The sequence below is a fragment of the Pelodiscus sinensis genome, chromosome 24 (assembly GCF_049634645.1).
Source record: "Pelodiscus sinensis isolate JC-2024 chromosome 24, ASM4963464v1, whole genome shotgun sequence".
Taxonomy (NCBI): domain Eukaryota; kingdom Metazoa; phylum Chordata; order Testudines; family Trionychidae; genus Pelodiscus; species Pelodiscus sinensis.
Genome location: NC_134734.1, coordinates 2,466,593 through 2,481,502, shown reverse-complemented (window position 1 = coordinate 2,481,502; position 14,910 = coordinate 2,466,593). Strand labels below are relative to the sequence as shown.

Here is a 14,910-nt window from a genome sequence, read left to right as displayed (position 1 = left end):
GAGGCATCAGAGCTGGGTTAGACCCCGGAAGTGTCTCTGCGTCAGGAGTGGTTTCTGGGTGAGCCCCACCACCCTTCCCTCCCGGTCACCCCATGTCACAGCTGTTCCCCACTCTGGCAGGACAAATGCAGAAATCTCCTCCCTAAAGTAAAACTCTCCCTCTGCCCCAACCTCCATTTTGCTTGGAGGTGGGAAACACAGAGGGAATCCACAGATAACAGTGGACTCTGCCCTTGTAACTAGGCACTGAGTCCTAAGGACCCAACAATCAGCCAATCCCAGTTCATTAGAAAAAAGAAACAATCATTTATTATATAAAAAAACTACAGTTCCAAGCATAATTAAGTGGCTAGATGGAAAGAGCCACCAAATGATATAGATACCCAGAGAAACCTCCAGGGCTAAAACTTAATTACAAAGACAAATGCAGTTTCCAGCTCAGACATTAGTTCCAAATTCCCAAACAAGGAAAACAACAAATCCTGCTGGACTAGCTAAACTGTTCTCTATTTACATATTGTAAAAAGTCCATTCTTGGAGAGAGACGTGTCTCCTTTCTCCCCCAGTCTTGGAAGAAATTTCTCTGCCTCTCAAACACAGAAGAGTGAGAGAGAGAAAAAATCCCCTCTCTTCCAGTTTGAAATTCCTACCTGTATTGTTATAGGCTGGCTAGATACAGGAGACTTTAATTAACCCCTTAGTCAGCAGGGGCTGGTCAGCACCCCTGGTTATTACAGCCTGTGAGAGGCCTCCCCAGGCAGCGGGAACATGAATCTCTTGATCTGTTGGATATGGGGCTGTGACAGGCACCCCACTGCCAGGCCCTGCACTTGTGCCCCCATCCCCAGGCTCGCCCAGCTCAGAGCCACCAGTCACCCCTCACCTTCTCGCAGCGAGGCTGGAACTCACAACAGGGGGCTCCAGCCAATTCCCTGCTCCCTGCCCCCGAAGAGTTGCCCCCTGCTGCCTTGCTCAGAGGTGAAGCTCGGTTCCCAGCCTGTCTTTCCGCCGACAGAGAGAGTACCTGCCCCTCTCTGGGAGCCGAGCTGGGGTTTCCCAAGCCCGGAAACGAGAGTATGAGGGGGGCGAGGCAAAGACACAGTAAACAAGGTGATTAGCTGCAGCCAGAGCCAGGCTGGGATGGGGAGCACCCAGCGTGGGGGTCCCAGCTGGCACCTGAGAAACAAAATGGAACTCTCAGGCTGCAAACGAAGCCGGATTTGAACTGAGTCACATCCCCGTGACAGACAGGACCAGCCAGGGGCAGATCCTCAGCCAACTGGCTGGGAGTCTCCTCCAGCTGGGACACGCAGCCCATCTAATGCCCTGTTGTCCTACCTGAAAGCCTAGTTTTGTTACCCACTTCATGTTCTATTTCAGCAACACACACAGCAAAACTTCACAACCTCCCAGACAATGAAAGCAGGGACAATGCAACAGGTTACTACTGTTCAACAGATGAAGTCTTTTGAACTGACACCTCACATGGCAGATTTGTACCATAATTACATGGCACGGCTGAATGTGGGTTCCAGGCTGCTGTTTTGAGGTAGACCATCTCACTTCCATTGGCTTCCTAGATTTTCTAAACTTTTAGTGGAGTTTCGTAGCATCCCTGACACTTACAAATTTGGCTGTGGCATTTGCCGCTTGACATTTTTCTCAATGCCTCAGGTCCTGGAATCAAAATGCAGGACAATGTAGCACTTTAAAGACTAACAAGATGGTTTATTAGATGATGAGCTTTCGTGGGCCAGACCCACTTCAGATGCTGAGGTGGGAATTTCAACTTCCTTTTCTATTCTTTAGGTAAGTTTCTAGCCTTCCTTGTTACAGAGAAAAGCTTAAAATCACCCCCTCACCCCCAAAATAAGAAGGCAAAAATAAAGAACCCGAATGTCTTTTATTTCACACCAGTCCCATGGTGTTTTGGTGGGTGTCTCATGAGGGTTGGAGGACCAGATATTTAAAGGTGGCTAAAGCAGTTAGATGCCAAATTCCCACTGAAGGCCATTAGGAGTTAAGTGCCCAACTCACAGAGGTTCTCAAGCAAATCTAACCCATAGATACCTAAGTCTCACTGACTCTCAGTGAGGTTCCTACGGACCTTAACCCTTTTGAAAATGTTCCCCTTTGTTTCATAGAAACGCTGGTCTTCAAGGAACGCAGGACAGAAGAAGGGGTGGAGCTGCAGCGGAGGAGAAGATGGTGTGAATCGTGAGATGGAGATGCAGAAGAGGACAGCCCAGAAGGGACCACATGCCCCCAAATGATCCATGAATAAAACCACGACTCTACTGTATTTAGTTAAAAGGATCAATTCCTAGATTCCAAGGCAGGCAGGGAGCATTGTGATCACCTCTTCTGATGTTCCTGATCCCACAGGCCAGAGACAGCCCCAAAAGAATCCCTAGAACCGAGCTTTTAGAAAAACCATCCGAACTCCATGTAAACTCACTAGTGATGGAGGATCCACCACGGCCCTTGGGAAATTGTTTCCATGGCCAATGACTGTTAAAAACTTTCTAGTCTGAATTGGTCTAGGATCAACTTCCAGCCACGGGATCATGCTAGACCTTCCTCTGCTGGATAGAAGACCCTGTTATTAAATAAAGGTAGAACCTCTTTAGGCCAGCACCCTTGGGACATGGCTGGTGCCGAACTCGAGAATTTTCTGGACCATGGGAGATCAGTATTATCTAGTAGCATTACCAACACTTCCCCTGCTTTCTGGGCTGGTGGGGGACATTTAGGGGTAAATATGAGCTAAATAACAGCAAAGAACATCAACGAGGACTGGTGGCTATAAACAAACTTGATGGGACTGCAGGAAACTTGGCCAAATCCATGAAAAGTGGGCGTGTGGCTAACTGAAATCATGCCGATGACAGATGTTGCCGGTCCAGAGTGGCTCAGCCTTTCTTTGTTGTCAGGGTGGATACTTACAGACTACGATCAAATGACCCCTTCACATTTTCCTTGTTAAGCTGCATAGACTGCACTTCTTATGTCTCACGCTAAGGCGGGTTCTTCATTCTCCTCACACGTCTCTGCAGAAGACCAAAAATCTACATGCCAAAATAAAATTGGGGGATCAAAAGGAGCCAGAAGAAGCCAGTGAACAGAATTCTTTCTCCGTGCCATGTTCACAGATATCATCCATTCCCCCCCCTAGTCAGCCAGCTCCGGCCCTGTGTGGTCAGTGGTGTCTGGGTTGCGTGCACTTTCCAGGTACCTCAGAAACTCCTCATCCATGGTGATGTAGAAGATAGGGTTGAGGCAGCTGTTGACATACGTCAGGACACAAGCAGATGTGCTTCCTATTTCCAGAGCAGGCCGAGGGTGCATAGCTGAGAGCTGCAGGAAGTAGAAGACGTGATATGGCAGCCAGCAGAGGAAAAAGGTCGGGATCAAGCCGAGAAGGATCTTGAGCGGCTGGTTGGCCTGAATCAGCCGGTTCCTTCCCAGCCTGGCAGCGTGGACAGCGTAGACAATTGAGATCAAGATCAAGGCTAATGGGATCAGAAACCCGGCCAGGAACTGGATGGTGACAGCAGCCTTCACCCTCCCTTCACCCAGTGGGGAATTCATGCTGGTGTTGGCAGGTGCGGGGACGACTTCCCAGAGGTCACCGTACCGCAAGCTGAACCCAGCAGATAAGGCCCATGTGCCCAGACCTACCCAGAAAGCAAAGGAGGGCATGCGGTATTTCTGGGCCCACTCAGGCCGTGCCACGAGGACGCAGCGATCGATGCTGATGGCCGTGAGGAGGAAGGCGCTGGAGAACATGTGCAGGGAGGTGATGGTGCTGCTCAGCCTCCTGGCCCAGTCTAAGTCAGGGATGAAGATGAAGATGAAGATGAATCTGAGGGGCAGGCAGAGGATGAAGATGAAATCGGACACAGCCCGGTTCAGGAACCACACGACGCTGGCCGTCCTCTCCATACGGCAGCCGGCGACGAAGAGGACGTAGCCGGTGGGGAAGGCCACAGTGCAGAGCACCAGCAAGAGGATCCAGAGCACTATTATTGGAGGAGTTGCCATCATAGTATCCCCGTTTCTCCTCAGCGTTGGTAGGAAACGGGCAGGGCCGATGTTGTTCTGAGAGAAGGAAGGAAGAGCAATGAAAAGGGCTGTAGGAGAAGACAGAGAGAGACAGATGCAGAGTTAATTATCTCCCAGATCCTGAGCTGAACTCAGACCGACCATTGGCCCCATTGGCTGGAAACTCCTTAGAAGAACAGAATGACCAGGTGAGCAGAGGGGGTGAAATTGTCGTCTCATTTGAGCCCTGCCGAGATACAGGGCTTGTTGTGTCTATCCTCAGCCCAAACAGTTTGAGTCTCTACACAATAACAGGGATTGTAACTAAATCAAATATATATATATATATATATATATATATATATATATATAAACCTACATTTGCTTCTGCTGAAAACTTGGATTTCTAGGCAATATGGTGACCTGGGAGCAAAGACAAAGACATACACTACCTCCCTATCTCCTCCAAATTCCCAAATGATCGTCTTACTCGTAGTGTCCCACAACGCTGGCAATCCCCACATTGGATTAATATAAGAAATTAATCAATGATCCTTTCATCTTTTTAATATTTGAATTTTTTAAATCAATTTTTCTCCCGCCGCTCTGCATGTTGAAGCAGACTTTTTGGGTTTGAGGCATTTTGGGGGTGAGTTACTGGAGCAGGCAAAATCCCCACAGAGCCTTTCTTCCTCCCAACATGGAAAACTCTGGGGATGAAAATGTTCCAAGGAGGAGGAAAGTGAAATAAAAAAGCCACCCGGCAAAACGCCAGAAGGAGAAGAGAGCAGGAAGAAGCCAAAATTTTTATTTTTAATTAAAGGATATTTCAAGAGTCTATTTTGCTGTATAGACCAGGAGTCAGGACTCCTGGTTTCATCCCAGACTCTGCCACTAAAATGCTCAGGGGGTTTGGGCATGTCACATCATGGCTCCGTGCCTCAGTTTCCCCTCTGACCATTTGCCTGTTTAGAGTGTGAGTTGGCTGTGGACGGACTGATTCTCCCTGTGGATTGGGGCAGCACCTGGTATAACGGGACCCCGAACTCAGTCAGGGTCTGTGCAACTCCTGGTGGGAGGCGGCCCCTGAAGTCGGTCGGAGTCTGTGCCGCACCCTAAACTCTGACAATGGGATGTGGAAATAATATCAGCCGGCTCCATCCAGAGGTGATGAGGGGAGGAGCTGGGGAGAGCAGGAGGGGGAGATCCAGGGGACAGCGGAGGGGGGATGGAATGAGATCTAATGAGCAACCGGAGGGTTTCCATCAATTTCTTACCCGTGTCTCAGGGGGACGCAGCGGCGCAGAGCCGACCTCTGTCCCAAGTCCCCTCACGGTGCCTGCAGCTCACCCAGACTGGCCCAGCCAGCAACAAGAAACTGTTCACATGGGGGGATCTCTGTGGGGAGGGAGCTGTGGGGGAGATCACAGCACGTGGCTGGGTCTGATCACGCCTGCAAAGCCTGAAAGGCCTCCGGCTCCCACAGCTCTACGCAGAGCTCATGGGAACCACAAGCTCCCCCCGCTGGGCTCCACCCCGGTGTCTGCATTTGGCTCCCACATCCTGGGGCCAGCAGGTGAAACACCCCAGGGGGAGCTGGGGCTGAGACAGCCACGTCCAGCCAGCACCCCCGGGGGGAGGACTCAGGAACAGAGACACCAGCTGGGACTTTGCCCTCCAGCCCCTCCCAGCTGGGAACAAGACCAGACCCGATGGGAGTCGGCCGCTAAGGAAACCCTCGCGCTGGGCTAGAGGCCACACAAACCACAGCCTGGGCCCCGTCCCCAAGGAACCTCGCTGGGGCACAGTGAGAGGGTTTCCCCACTGGACTAAGGATGTGAAATGTTGATGATTTCGCTAATTGAATAGTTGATGCAAATTGCATCGATTATTCGATTAGCTGATAAGGGCGCTTCTGCCTCAGGGCTGTTGCTACACTTCCAAGGCAAAAGCGCAGCAGGGAGCACAGGGACAGCTGGGGACTCAGTCAATCCTGTGCTGGCCCCGTGCTCCCCGCGGTGTTTCAAAGCATCAGCGCTGAAGGGAGTCCGGGGTCTGGCCCAGACTCCACACGGTGCTGCCACTCTGAAGCACCCTCTCCTCCTCTCCCCTTGCTGCCTCTGTCTGATAGGATCAGCAAGGTGGGGGGAAGCGACTAGTCGACTAGGCTATCGACTATCCCGACTCTGGCCCTCGCCCTGCTGCATCAGGCACTGGGATCCCATGTCAGGCTCTGGTGTCCTCTCTCCCACAGAGGTGCTGAGTGACTGAGGAGGGGTCAGAGAAGGGCCTGGAGGAAGATTAACGGCCAGGAGCTTAGCCGGGGCAGAGACAAATCTGGGAGCACCGGCTGTTTATAGCATTTTCAGTTTGCCAAACTTGCTGTTGCTGCCGGTACTTTAAGGCCAGGTCTACACTACCGGAGAGATGGATTTCTACTCCATACGGCTGAATGAAGTGCCCTGAATGTGCAAAAGTTAAGAGTCACAACTCCAATTTTTCTCATCACCTTCCCTTACTCCTTACAGCCCCATGGAGTATGGGAGTATATGAAACTTCGGCTTTTCTTATTACCACAAAGCATAGTTTTAAATTAGAGTTAATATAAAGTAATGGACTAAATTAATAGAACAAATTTGGCAAATATTAATATAAATTGTATAAATTTTTATTAAATGTTTTAATGACAAAGGTAATAACTTACCTATTTACATGTTTAACCATTTTGTTTATTTTTTCTAATTTTTGTTTGTTTGCTTTATCTACTTGTGTTTCTAGCTCTGATTTGGCGCCCAAGTTGTTCTGAAGTGTGGAGAAACTTGGGGCTACACAGGAGGAGTCAGAATCCTGCAAAGGGAAGAGGAATTGGGACAGGTTCAGAGCCACTGGTCTGCAGGGTCCTTTTCTCTGAGATGTGGCCACCTCTGGGGTGTGTCATGCAGGCTGTTTATACTGGTGACAAGAAAGAATTTGAGGGAGGGGCTGCTATGAGGAGTGCAGGAGGTGGGCTCAGGGATGCTGAGACAATTTGCATAGTCGGGGTGCTGAGAGCCACTGAGTCAAACTGCAAACCCTGGAGAGCCTGAAAATTGGGAGCTGTCCTCTCTGGAGGGGAGCTGCACGGGGTGGGGGTGGGGGTGGAGCGCATTTGGCTGGTGTAGGAGATGCTCTGCAAAGGCGGCCAGTTCCGTGCAAGCCTCAAACAGCTCGTCCCAGCCTGGGCCCGCTCGTGACGCAGGGTCTGAGAAACCATCTGCAGAGACGGTGGCCCACATCTGTAACCACAGAGCAGGAGCTGGGCTGCAGCCGCGTTGTTGCAAAATGGCAGCTCGTTCGCCCCTTGAGAAGCACCAGACCGGGCGCAGGCCCCTGAAGTGACACTGGGTGGGGGGTGATTCGTGGGGGCCCCCACCACCTTTTGGCACCGGACGCCTCATGAGAGGCCTTGCCAGGCAGCGGGCACGTGAATCTCTCGCTCCGTTGGACGTGGGGCTGTGACAGGCTGCAACACCTGCCAGGCCCTCCCCTCGCACCCTCATCCCCAGGGAGAGACACGCCCGGTTCAGAGCCACCCCTCAGCCAGGCCAGAGCTCACAACAGGGGGCTCCAGCCAATTTCCTGCTCCCTGCCCCCCAGAGCTGCCCTTACGGTCCCATGGAGTATGGGCGTTGACAGGGGCATTATCAGCGGTTGAGTTAGCAGGTCCTTACTAGATCTACTAAATCAAACCCCAGAAGATCGATTTCCAGAGTGCTGATCTCTCGGTAAGTGCAGGCAAGCCCCAAGACAACTGTGAGAGTTAATCTCTCTAGGCTCAGGTCTCCCCATCTTCCTAAGCTGTTCTGCACACCCCACCGCTTTGCTCTGCCTCGCCTCACTTTGACTCTCTGTGAGTTAATAGTTAAAAGTTCCCTTTTTTATAGAACCGTCCAAAAAATAAAACAATTGAAAACAGAACAAAGCAACAAACAAAAAAACAGGTAAAAACTTTACTTTAAATACATCCAGTCAATGAATTATTTTAACCCTGGCGTGTGCAACAGCTGGAATTACTCCTAACTTTTTGGAAAATATGGTTGCCCAGCATCAGAAATGCTGCCCCTGCTTCTAAGTCTAAGACTAATATTTGAAACTTCGGCTTTTCTTATTACCACAAAGCATAGTTTTAAATTAGAGTTAATATAAAGGAATGGAAAATGAAATAAGTGACTAAATTAATAGAACAAATTTGGCAAATATTAATATAAATTGTAACAATATTTATTAAATGTTTTAATGAGAAACATAATAACTTACCTATTTACATGTTTAACCATTTTCTTTATTTTTTCTAATTTTTTTTATTTGCTTTATCTACTATATATTTGAGAGAGTTTGTCTGTTTTTTCAAGAACTCCTAAATGGTAAGAGCCAGGACCACCAAATTCGGTATGACAACTGAAAGCAAAGGCAGGATTCCGCTGTACCAAGAAAATGGGATGCGCCTGGAATAGGATTGCTTCTCGTCAAACCAAGCAAAAAAAAAGAGATGGAATCAAGACATCACTGAGCAAACATTGAGACATACTGAACCAAGATGATCCAGAAAAACAGGATGAACTTGCAAAAGGGTCGCTTCTCACAGAAAAGAGATAAAATGGAGATTTTTGGAATAGCGCTCTGTCAGGGCACAGCTAACTCCATTATTGAGCTTTGAAAACTTGAAGACAATGTTATTGGAAACAATATGGTCTACAGCCTTTTTTTTATATTAAAACATAGTGAATGATAATAGTTTATAGGGATAAAAAAAACCTCCCCACACTTAATGGAATTCCCATTTAAAAAAAAATTAAACTAAAAAATTTAACAATACCCTTCTTTAAAGAAATCCAAAATAAACATTAACATCATAAAAATAACACTGTATTTTCAAAAAATAGTCACTTCAATCAAGCGTGTACCTTTTCCTTTTATTAAAAACCCACAACCCTGAGTTACAGATCTGAGATAAATCTGCTCGTCTTGTTTAATTATAAATAGACTTCTGGCGCCATGCGTTTGTAAGTGTAAGTTGTCCTGTATGTTATGTATGTTGTCCTTTGTTGTGTGCTGTGTGTTACATGACTAGTTTTTATTAGTCTCATTTTGTTGCAACAAAAGTCAATTTCATACCCTTTTACTTAAAAACTCTCTCTGACGCCGCAATATTTTAATATCATAATTTTATTATTACCATTGTTTGCAAAGTTCAAAAAGGTCTCGTGTATGTACATATAATTTTGCCTGAACAAATAATGCAAACAAATAGAATCCTCTTTTATTAATCAAAATTTGGTTTTTTATTTTTAAATTCAAAGAATAAATGTAAGAGAGAATGTCGACATGAAGGTAACAAGAATTATTCACCAAATGTCAATGTCTTGTTTCAATGTTCAAATACACTTATAAAATGTCATACCAAAAATGTTTCAAAAATAACAATTTATGCATAAAAGAAACCAAACAATCCCAGCAGGTTTCCACCAGTTTTGGCCTTTGTCCCCCAAACATAACCACGCATCATGACAGATTAATTCCCTGAAAGTAGTTGCATCGACCTGCATCTAAAATTCTTTTTGGTTTAATTTTTATTCTCTTCTAAGTTATGGTAAAGGGAAGTAGTGGTTGCTAATGTCTGCTTCTAAACACTTAGCAGGAGTGGAATTGGTACCAGAAACGAATCCATTCTAAAAGCTTGGTAAAAATGATGTTACGGACTCTGTTGCTAAAGCAGTGTGCTCAGCAGGGGAAAGCAAAACACAGAAAGGAATAAGCAGCTATTTTAGTGGGTACTATTATATTTAGAAGTAGAGGACTGACCAGGCATTGCTTGGGTCCGTTGGGGGGGGGGGGGGGTGCTCAGGGCAGAGGTAGGGTTGCCAGGTGTCCGGTTTTGAACCCGACAGTCCAGTATTTGAGCTTTCTGTTTGGGAAACAAATTGAGAAAATAAAATGAGAAAATAGAACTGTCCGGTATTTTCTAACTAAGATGGAATGTTGATTGTGATGTCCACCTATCCACCCCTTTGCTGCTCCCTCACCCCTAAAGCAGGGGTTGGAAAAAGGGCCTCTATGGGCCGAATCTGGCCCGCCAAGTGGGTTGATCCGGCCCGCGGAAGCCCTGCCGCTCCCCTGCCCCCAGGCCAATCAAGGCCTGGGGGTGGGGAGAAGCGCACAAAGTTTCCTCCGCCTGGCAAGGCGGGCATGGTGCTTAGAAGCTCAGCACTCTCCTGGAAGGCAGGAGGAGACTTCGCACGCTCCTGCCCCCAAACCGGACTGGCCTGGGGACCGAAGGGGGGGCACGTGAAGTCTCCTCCCACCTCCAGGGGCACAGGCACCTAGGGGGAGACTTGAGGGGGAAGGTGAGCAAGAATTCACAGTCCCCCACCCGCAGAACAGTCATGGCCTGCGGGTGGGGAAGCATCCTGGTTCCACCCTCTACCAGGGCACAAGGCCAAGTTAAAATTTCCGAAGTGGCCCCCAGTAAAAAATTATTGAGAGGCCCCGCCCCTGCCCTAAAGGTATTCACAATTGGCATCTCCCCTGGCTGGCTCCTGAACACGCTCCCTGGGCTGCCTGGGGCCCCCCAGGAACAAACCCTTTTCCAGTTGCGACCCGGGGCCTGGACCTGCCTCGGAAAGACCAATTTGAAATGCCGTGTCACTAACGGGCTGTAACGAGACCGAACACACCCTGACGCACAGGAACAGGGTTAACACGTCGAGTGTCGCTCCGACGCCGAGTGCCCAGTGCGCAGCGGAGTGAAATCAGTGACCAGCTACAGCGGAGAGTAATAAACTGAGCTGGCATTTCCCCTGCTACCACGCCCCCGCCCCGGGTCCCAGCCTGCCAGCCACGGCCTGGGCGCTCGCAGACCCGCAGCTGGAGGGGACACGCCCGGTGCAGGGTCTCTGGCTCAGTCCAACCCTGGGCACAAGCCGCACAATCCCTCTGGCGACTGGAGCGGCTGCCACACGCCAGCTGCTCTGGGCCCTGGTTCACCCGGCGGATCCCGCGGCCTCGCCTCAGACTCAGTCTCTCTGCCGTGCGCCGTCCCTTGCCAGCGTAGCCCCGGCACCTAATGGGGAGCTGTGTCTTTAAGAGACCCCGGGGGGCGGACGGAGGGAGTGTGAGCTTGGGCTGTGTCTGGGTCACTGTTGCTGGGCTGATTTAGCCTCCACCGCCTGACGCTCCTGGAGTTGGGGGTGGTAGTTGGGGCCTGTCCTTGTGGCTGGGCTCAGACTCCATGGGCCAGCAAGGGTAGCTGTGTTTCTAAGGGCCTCCTGCCCTGGGAGCCACTGAGCCGGAGCAGAGAGCAGGCTGTGGTCCCTCACTAGGGTTGCCAGATGACTTCAAGAAAAATACCAACCCCCCCCCCCCCCCCCCCCCCAAAAAAAAATAGGGAAAAAATTCTGTTGGCTGGAGGGAAAAGAAGGGGTGTGGGACCAAAAAGTTGTTGAGCAAAGAAAAAAAAGGATCCCAAAATAAATAAAGAAATCAAACAAAAGAGCATTAAAACAGCACGGCCCCTTTAATTGCATGCAGAGCCAGAATAGGCCAGGGAGAGGAAGGGGGACGGTTGAGCGCTAAGACCCAGGCGAGGCCTCGCTTCCCCTCTTGCTTCCCCTCTTGCTTCCCCTTGCTCTGCTCTTGAGGTTTTTATCCGGCAGCCGTGTTGGTTTTTTGGTCGAGCAGCAAGAAGGGAGCGTCCCTGCGAAACCAGGTATGCAGGGCGGCTGGGGGCCAGTTGCCAAGTGTGTCGTAGGGTTGCCAGGTGTCCAGTATTTTCACCTCCTGGCTGGGAAAAAGACAGAAAATACTGGAGAGTTCAGGTGATTTTAGCAAATTCCCTTCTCAGCCAGGGGATTCATCAGCGCGTCCTCACGCGCAATGGGGGAAAGAGCCTTTGCTGGTCTGTTAGTCTCAGTGTGCGGAGTTTCGTGTATCAGGGTTTCCTTTAACTCCGCTCCCTTGTGCTCAGCTGAGGGAGCTGCCTGGCTCGTCCTGATTCAGATGAGGCTGTCTGGCTTACAACCTGAGCACTCCCAACAAGCGGAGGGATGGGCCAGACTCAGCAAGTTGTGCAGGTGTGGGGATCAGAGACGCTCCCAGAGACTTGGGGGACCCAGCCCGAAGTTTTGGGGTTCTCTCAGCTTCCTCTCACTGTGGGTGTTCTGTGTGGCCTGACCCGCTCAGCTTGACTTTGGGTTTTCTCTTTATTTGTGTGTGTTGTGACTGCGGGTCTGAGGCTTAGAAAACAGCCCTGCTCTGTTGTAAGACCTGGATGATTATTTGTGTCCTCATCATGAGATTTGATAAAGTTATTTACTTACATTCGATCCTTGTGGGACTTGAAGGAGGGAGGCCGGCCCTGTGCTGTCCCTGCTGAAAGTCCTTAGAGATGGAAGTCTGGGTCGCCAGCTACTCTCTGTAGGAGTTGAGTGGTTTTTTAAGGCACTGGAGAAGGACAGCCAAGCTTACATGAGCACTTTTCCAAACAGTCCCTGTTCCTCCTAGTGCCTATAAGGGTTGCCAGATACTTTCACGAAAAATCCTAAACAGGCAGGGAAAAATTGGTTGAGCAAAAACAAAAAAAAGGAGGGGGGACTTGTTAAGCAAAAAAAACAAAAAGAAGGTCGCTGTGCCTTTAAATTACACGCTCCCCCACCCTCGCAGAAACCACCGACCATCCGTCCAAGGAAAACAGAACATACCAGACATTTTGCATATCCAGTATTCTCTGTTGTTTTTACTGGATGGAAGAGTGTGGTGACACTTGTGTTTCTAGCTCTGATTTGGCACCCAAGTTGTTCTGAAGTGTGGAGAAACTTGGGGCTACGCAGGACGAGTCAGAATCCTGCGAGGGGAAGAGGAATTGGGACAGGTTCAGAGCCACTGGTCTGCAGGGTCCTTTTCCTCTGAGATGTGGCCACCTCTGGGGTGTGTCATGGGGGCTGTTTATACAGGTGACAGGGAGGAATTCAGAGGAGGGGCTGCTATGAGGAGTGCAGGAGGTGGGCTCAGGGATGCTGGGACAGTTTGCATAGTGGGGGTGCTGAGAGCCACTGAGTCAAACTGCAAACCCTGGAGAGCCTGAAAACTGGGAGCTGTCCTCTCGGGAGGGGAGGTGCACGGGGCGGGGGTGGGGTGCATTTGGCTGGTGTAGGAGATGCTCACGAAGGCAGCTCTGCAAAGGCGGCCAGTTCCGAGCAAGCCTCAAACAGCTCGTCCCAGCCTGGGCCCGCTCGTGACGCAGGGTCTGAGAAACCATCTGCAGAGACGGTGGCCCACATCCGCGGCAGCCACAACCCCAGAGCAGGCAGCACCGTTGTTGCAAAATGGCAGCTCATTCACCCCTTGGCTGTGTCTAGACTGCAGGGTTTTTTCGAAAAAACTTCACCTGCGTCTAGACTACAGCCGTGTTCTTTCGAAATTAAATCAAAAGAACGCGGCTTTTCTTTCGACGGTGGTACTCCTCATTTCACGAGGAAGAACGCCTTGTTTCGAAAGTGCTCTTTCAAAAAAAGGCAGTCTTGAATGCAAACAGGGCTTTTTCGAAAGAGAGCATCCAGACTGCCTGAGTGCTCTCTTTCGAAAGAACGCCTCACTTTTTCGAAAAAAGAGGTTGCAGTCTAGACGCTCTCTTTCGAAAGAGGCTTGTAGTCTAGACCTACCCCTTGGGAAGCACCAGACCCGGCACAGGCCCCTGAAGTGACGCTGGATGGGGGGTGATTGGTGGGGGACCCCACCACCTTTTGGCCCCAGTTGCCCCATGAGAGGCCTTGCCAGGCAGCAGGCACGTGAATCTCTCGCTCCGTTGGACGTGGGGCTGTGACAGGCTGCAACCCCTGCCAGGTCTTCCCCTCGCACCCTCATCCCCAGGGAGCGACTCGCACATCTCAGAGCCACCGGTCACCCCTCAGCCAGGCCGGAGCTCACAACAGGGGGCTCCAGCCAATTTCCTGCTCCCTGCCCCCCAGAGCTGTCCCCTCCGGCCCTGCTCAGAGCCTGGCTGGGGCAGCTCAGTGCCCAGCCTGCCCCTCCCCCAATGGGAAAGTCCCTCTTTGAAACTCTGGACTCCGGGCTGGCGCTTCCCAAGTGACCAGGCCATGCAGGGTGGGCCATGGCAAACAGGGTATTTAGCTGCAGCCAGATCCAGGGCAGGCTGGGGAGCAGCCAACATGGGGGTCCCGGATGGCACCTGGGAAACAGAAGGGAACTCGCAGGCTGGGGGCTGCAAACGAAGCCAGGTTTGAACCGAGTCACGTTCCCCCGACAGACGGGGACCAGCTGAGGGCAGCCGACAGGCCGGGACTCTCGTCGTGCTGGGACACCCGCCCCATCCAGCGTCCTGATGCCCAGTCGTGTCTGCAGGGGAGGGGTCGACCCAGTCATTAACTTAATCCCCCTTTGCTGCGAGGTGGGTCAGGCCGTCCCCATGGTCTGCGCTCTCGGAAACCTCCCTTGTCGGCAGCTCCTGGGATGGTGGATTCTTTGCTGGGTGCTGATGAGCCCTGAGCCCTTGTCTGGCTGCACCATTGTCTGGTTATGCTTATAAAGAGCACAAGGGACCTTTCTCGGGAAAAAGGCAACACGCCGCGTTTATTGAGTACAGTCGAAAAGCAGTTAGCGTCTGATAACACAGACACACACACACACACACAGACACACACAGACAGACACACACACACCCATCTTGCCAGTTGATGTTTATAATGACCAGTCTGTTGCTCGCCTTCACTAGTCGGCCACGCCAGTGAAGTACGAGGCTCAGGACCAGGCTCCTTTCGGCCCGGGCTGAGATCTCAGTGGACGTGGCAGCTGATCCCGAAGTCTGTGGCCGCG

The 14,910-nt window shown here is 50.7% G+C and overlaps 1 protein-coding gene across 1 annotated transcript; it reads right to left on the bottom strand.

Annotated features, from left to right (window-relative positions):
- Positions 1-3,171: 3,171 nt before the first annotated feature.
- LOC142819692 (chemerin-like receptor 1) lies at positions 3,172-4,044 on the bottom strand. Its single transcript, XM_075908236.1, has one exon. The coding sequence runs from the start codon at positions 4,042-4,044 to the stop codon at positions 3,172-3,174; it is 873 nt and encodes a 290-aa protein (XP_075764351.1).
- Positions 4,045-14,910: the final 10,866 nt, after the last annotated feature.

Coding starts and splice junctions, on each gene's coding strand:
- LOC142819692 (XM_075908236.1), bottom strand. CDS start 4,044: ATGGCAACTCCTCCAATAATAGTGCTCTGGATCCTCTTGCTGGTGCTC.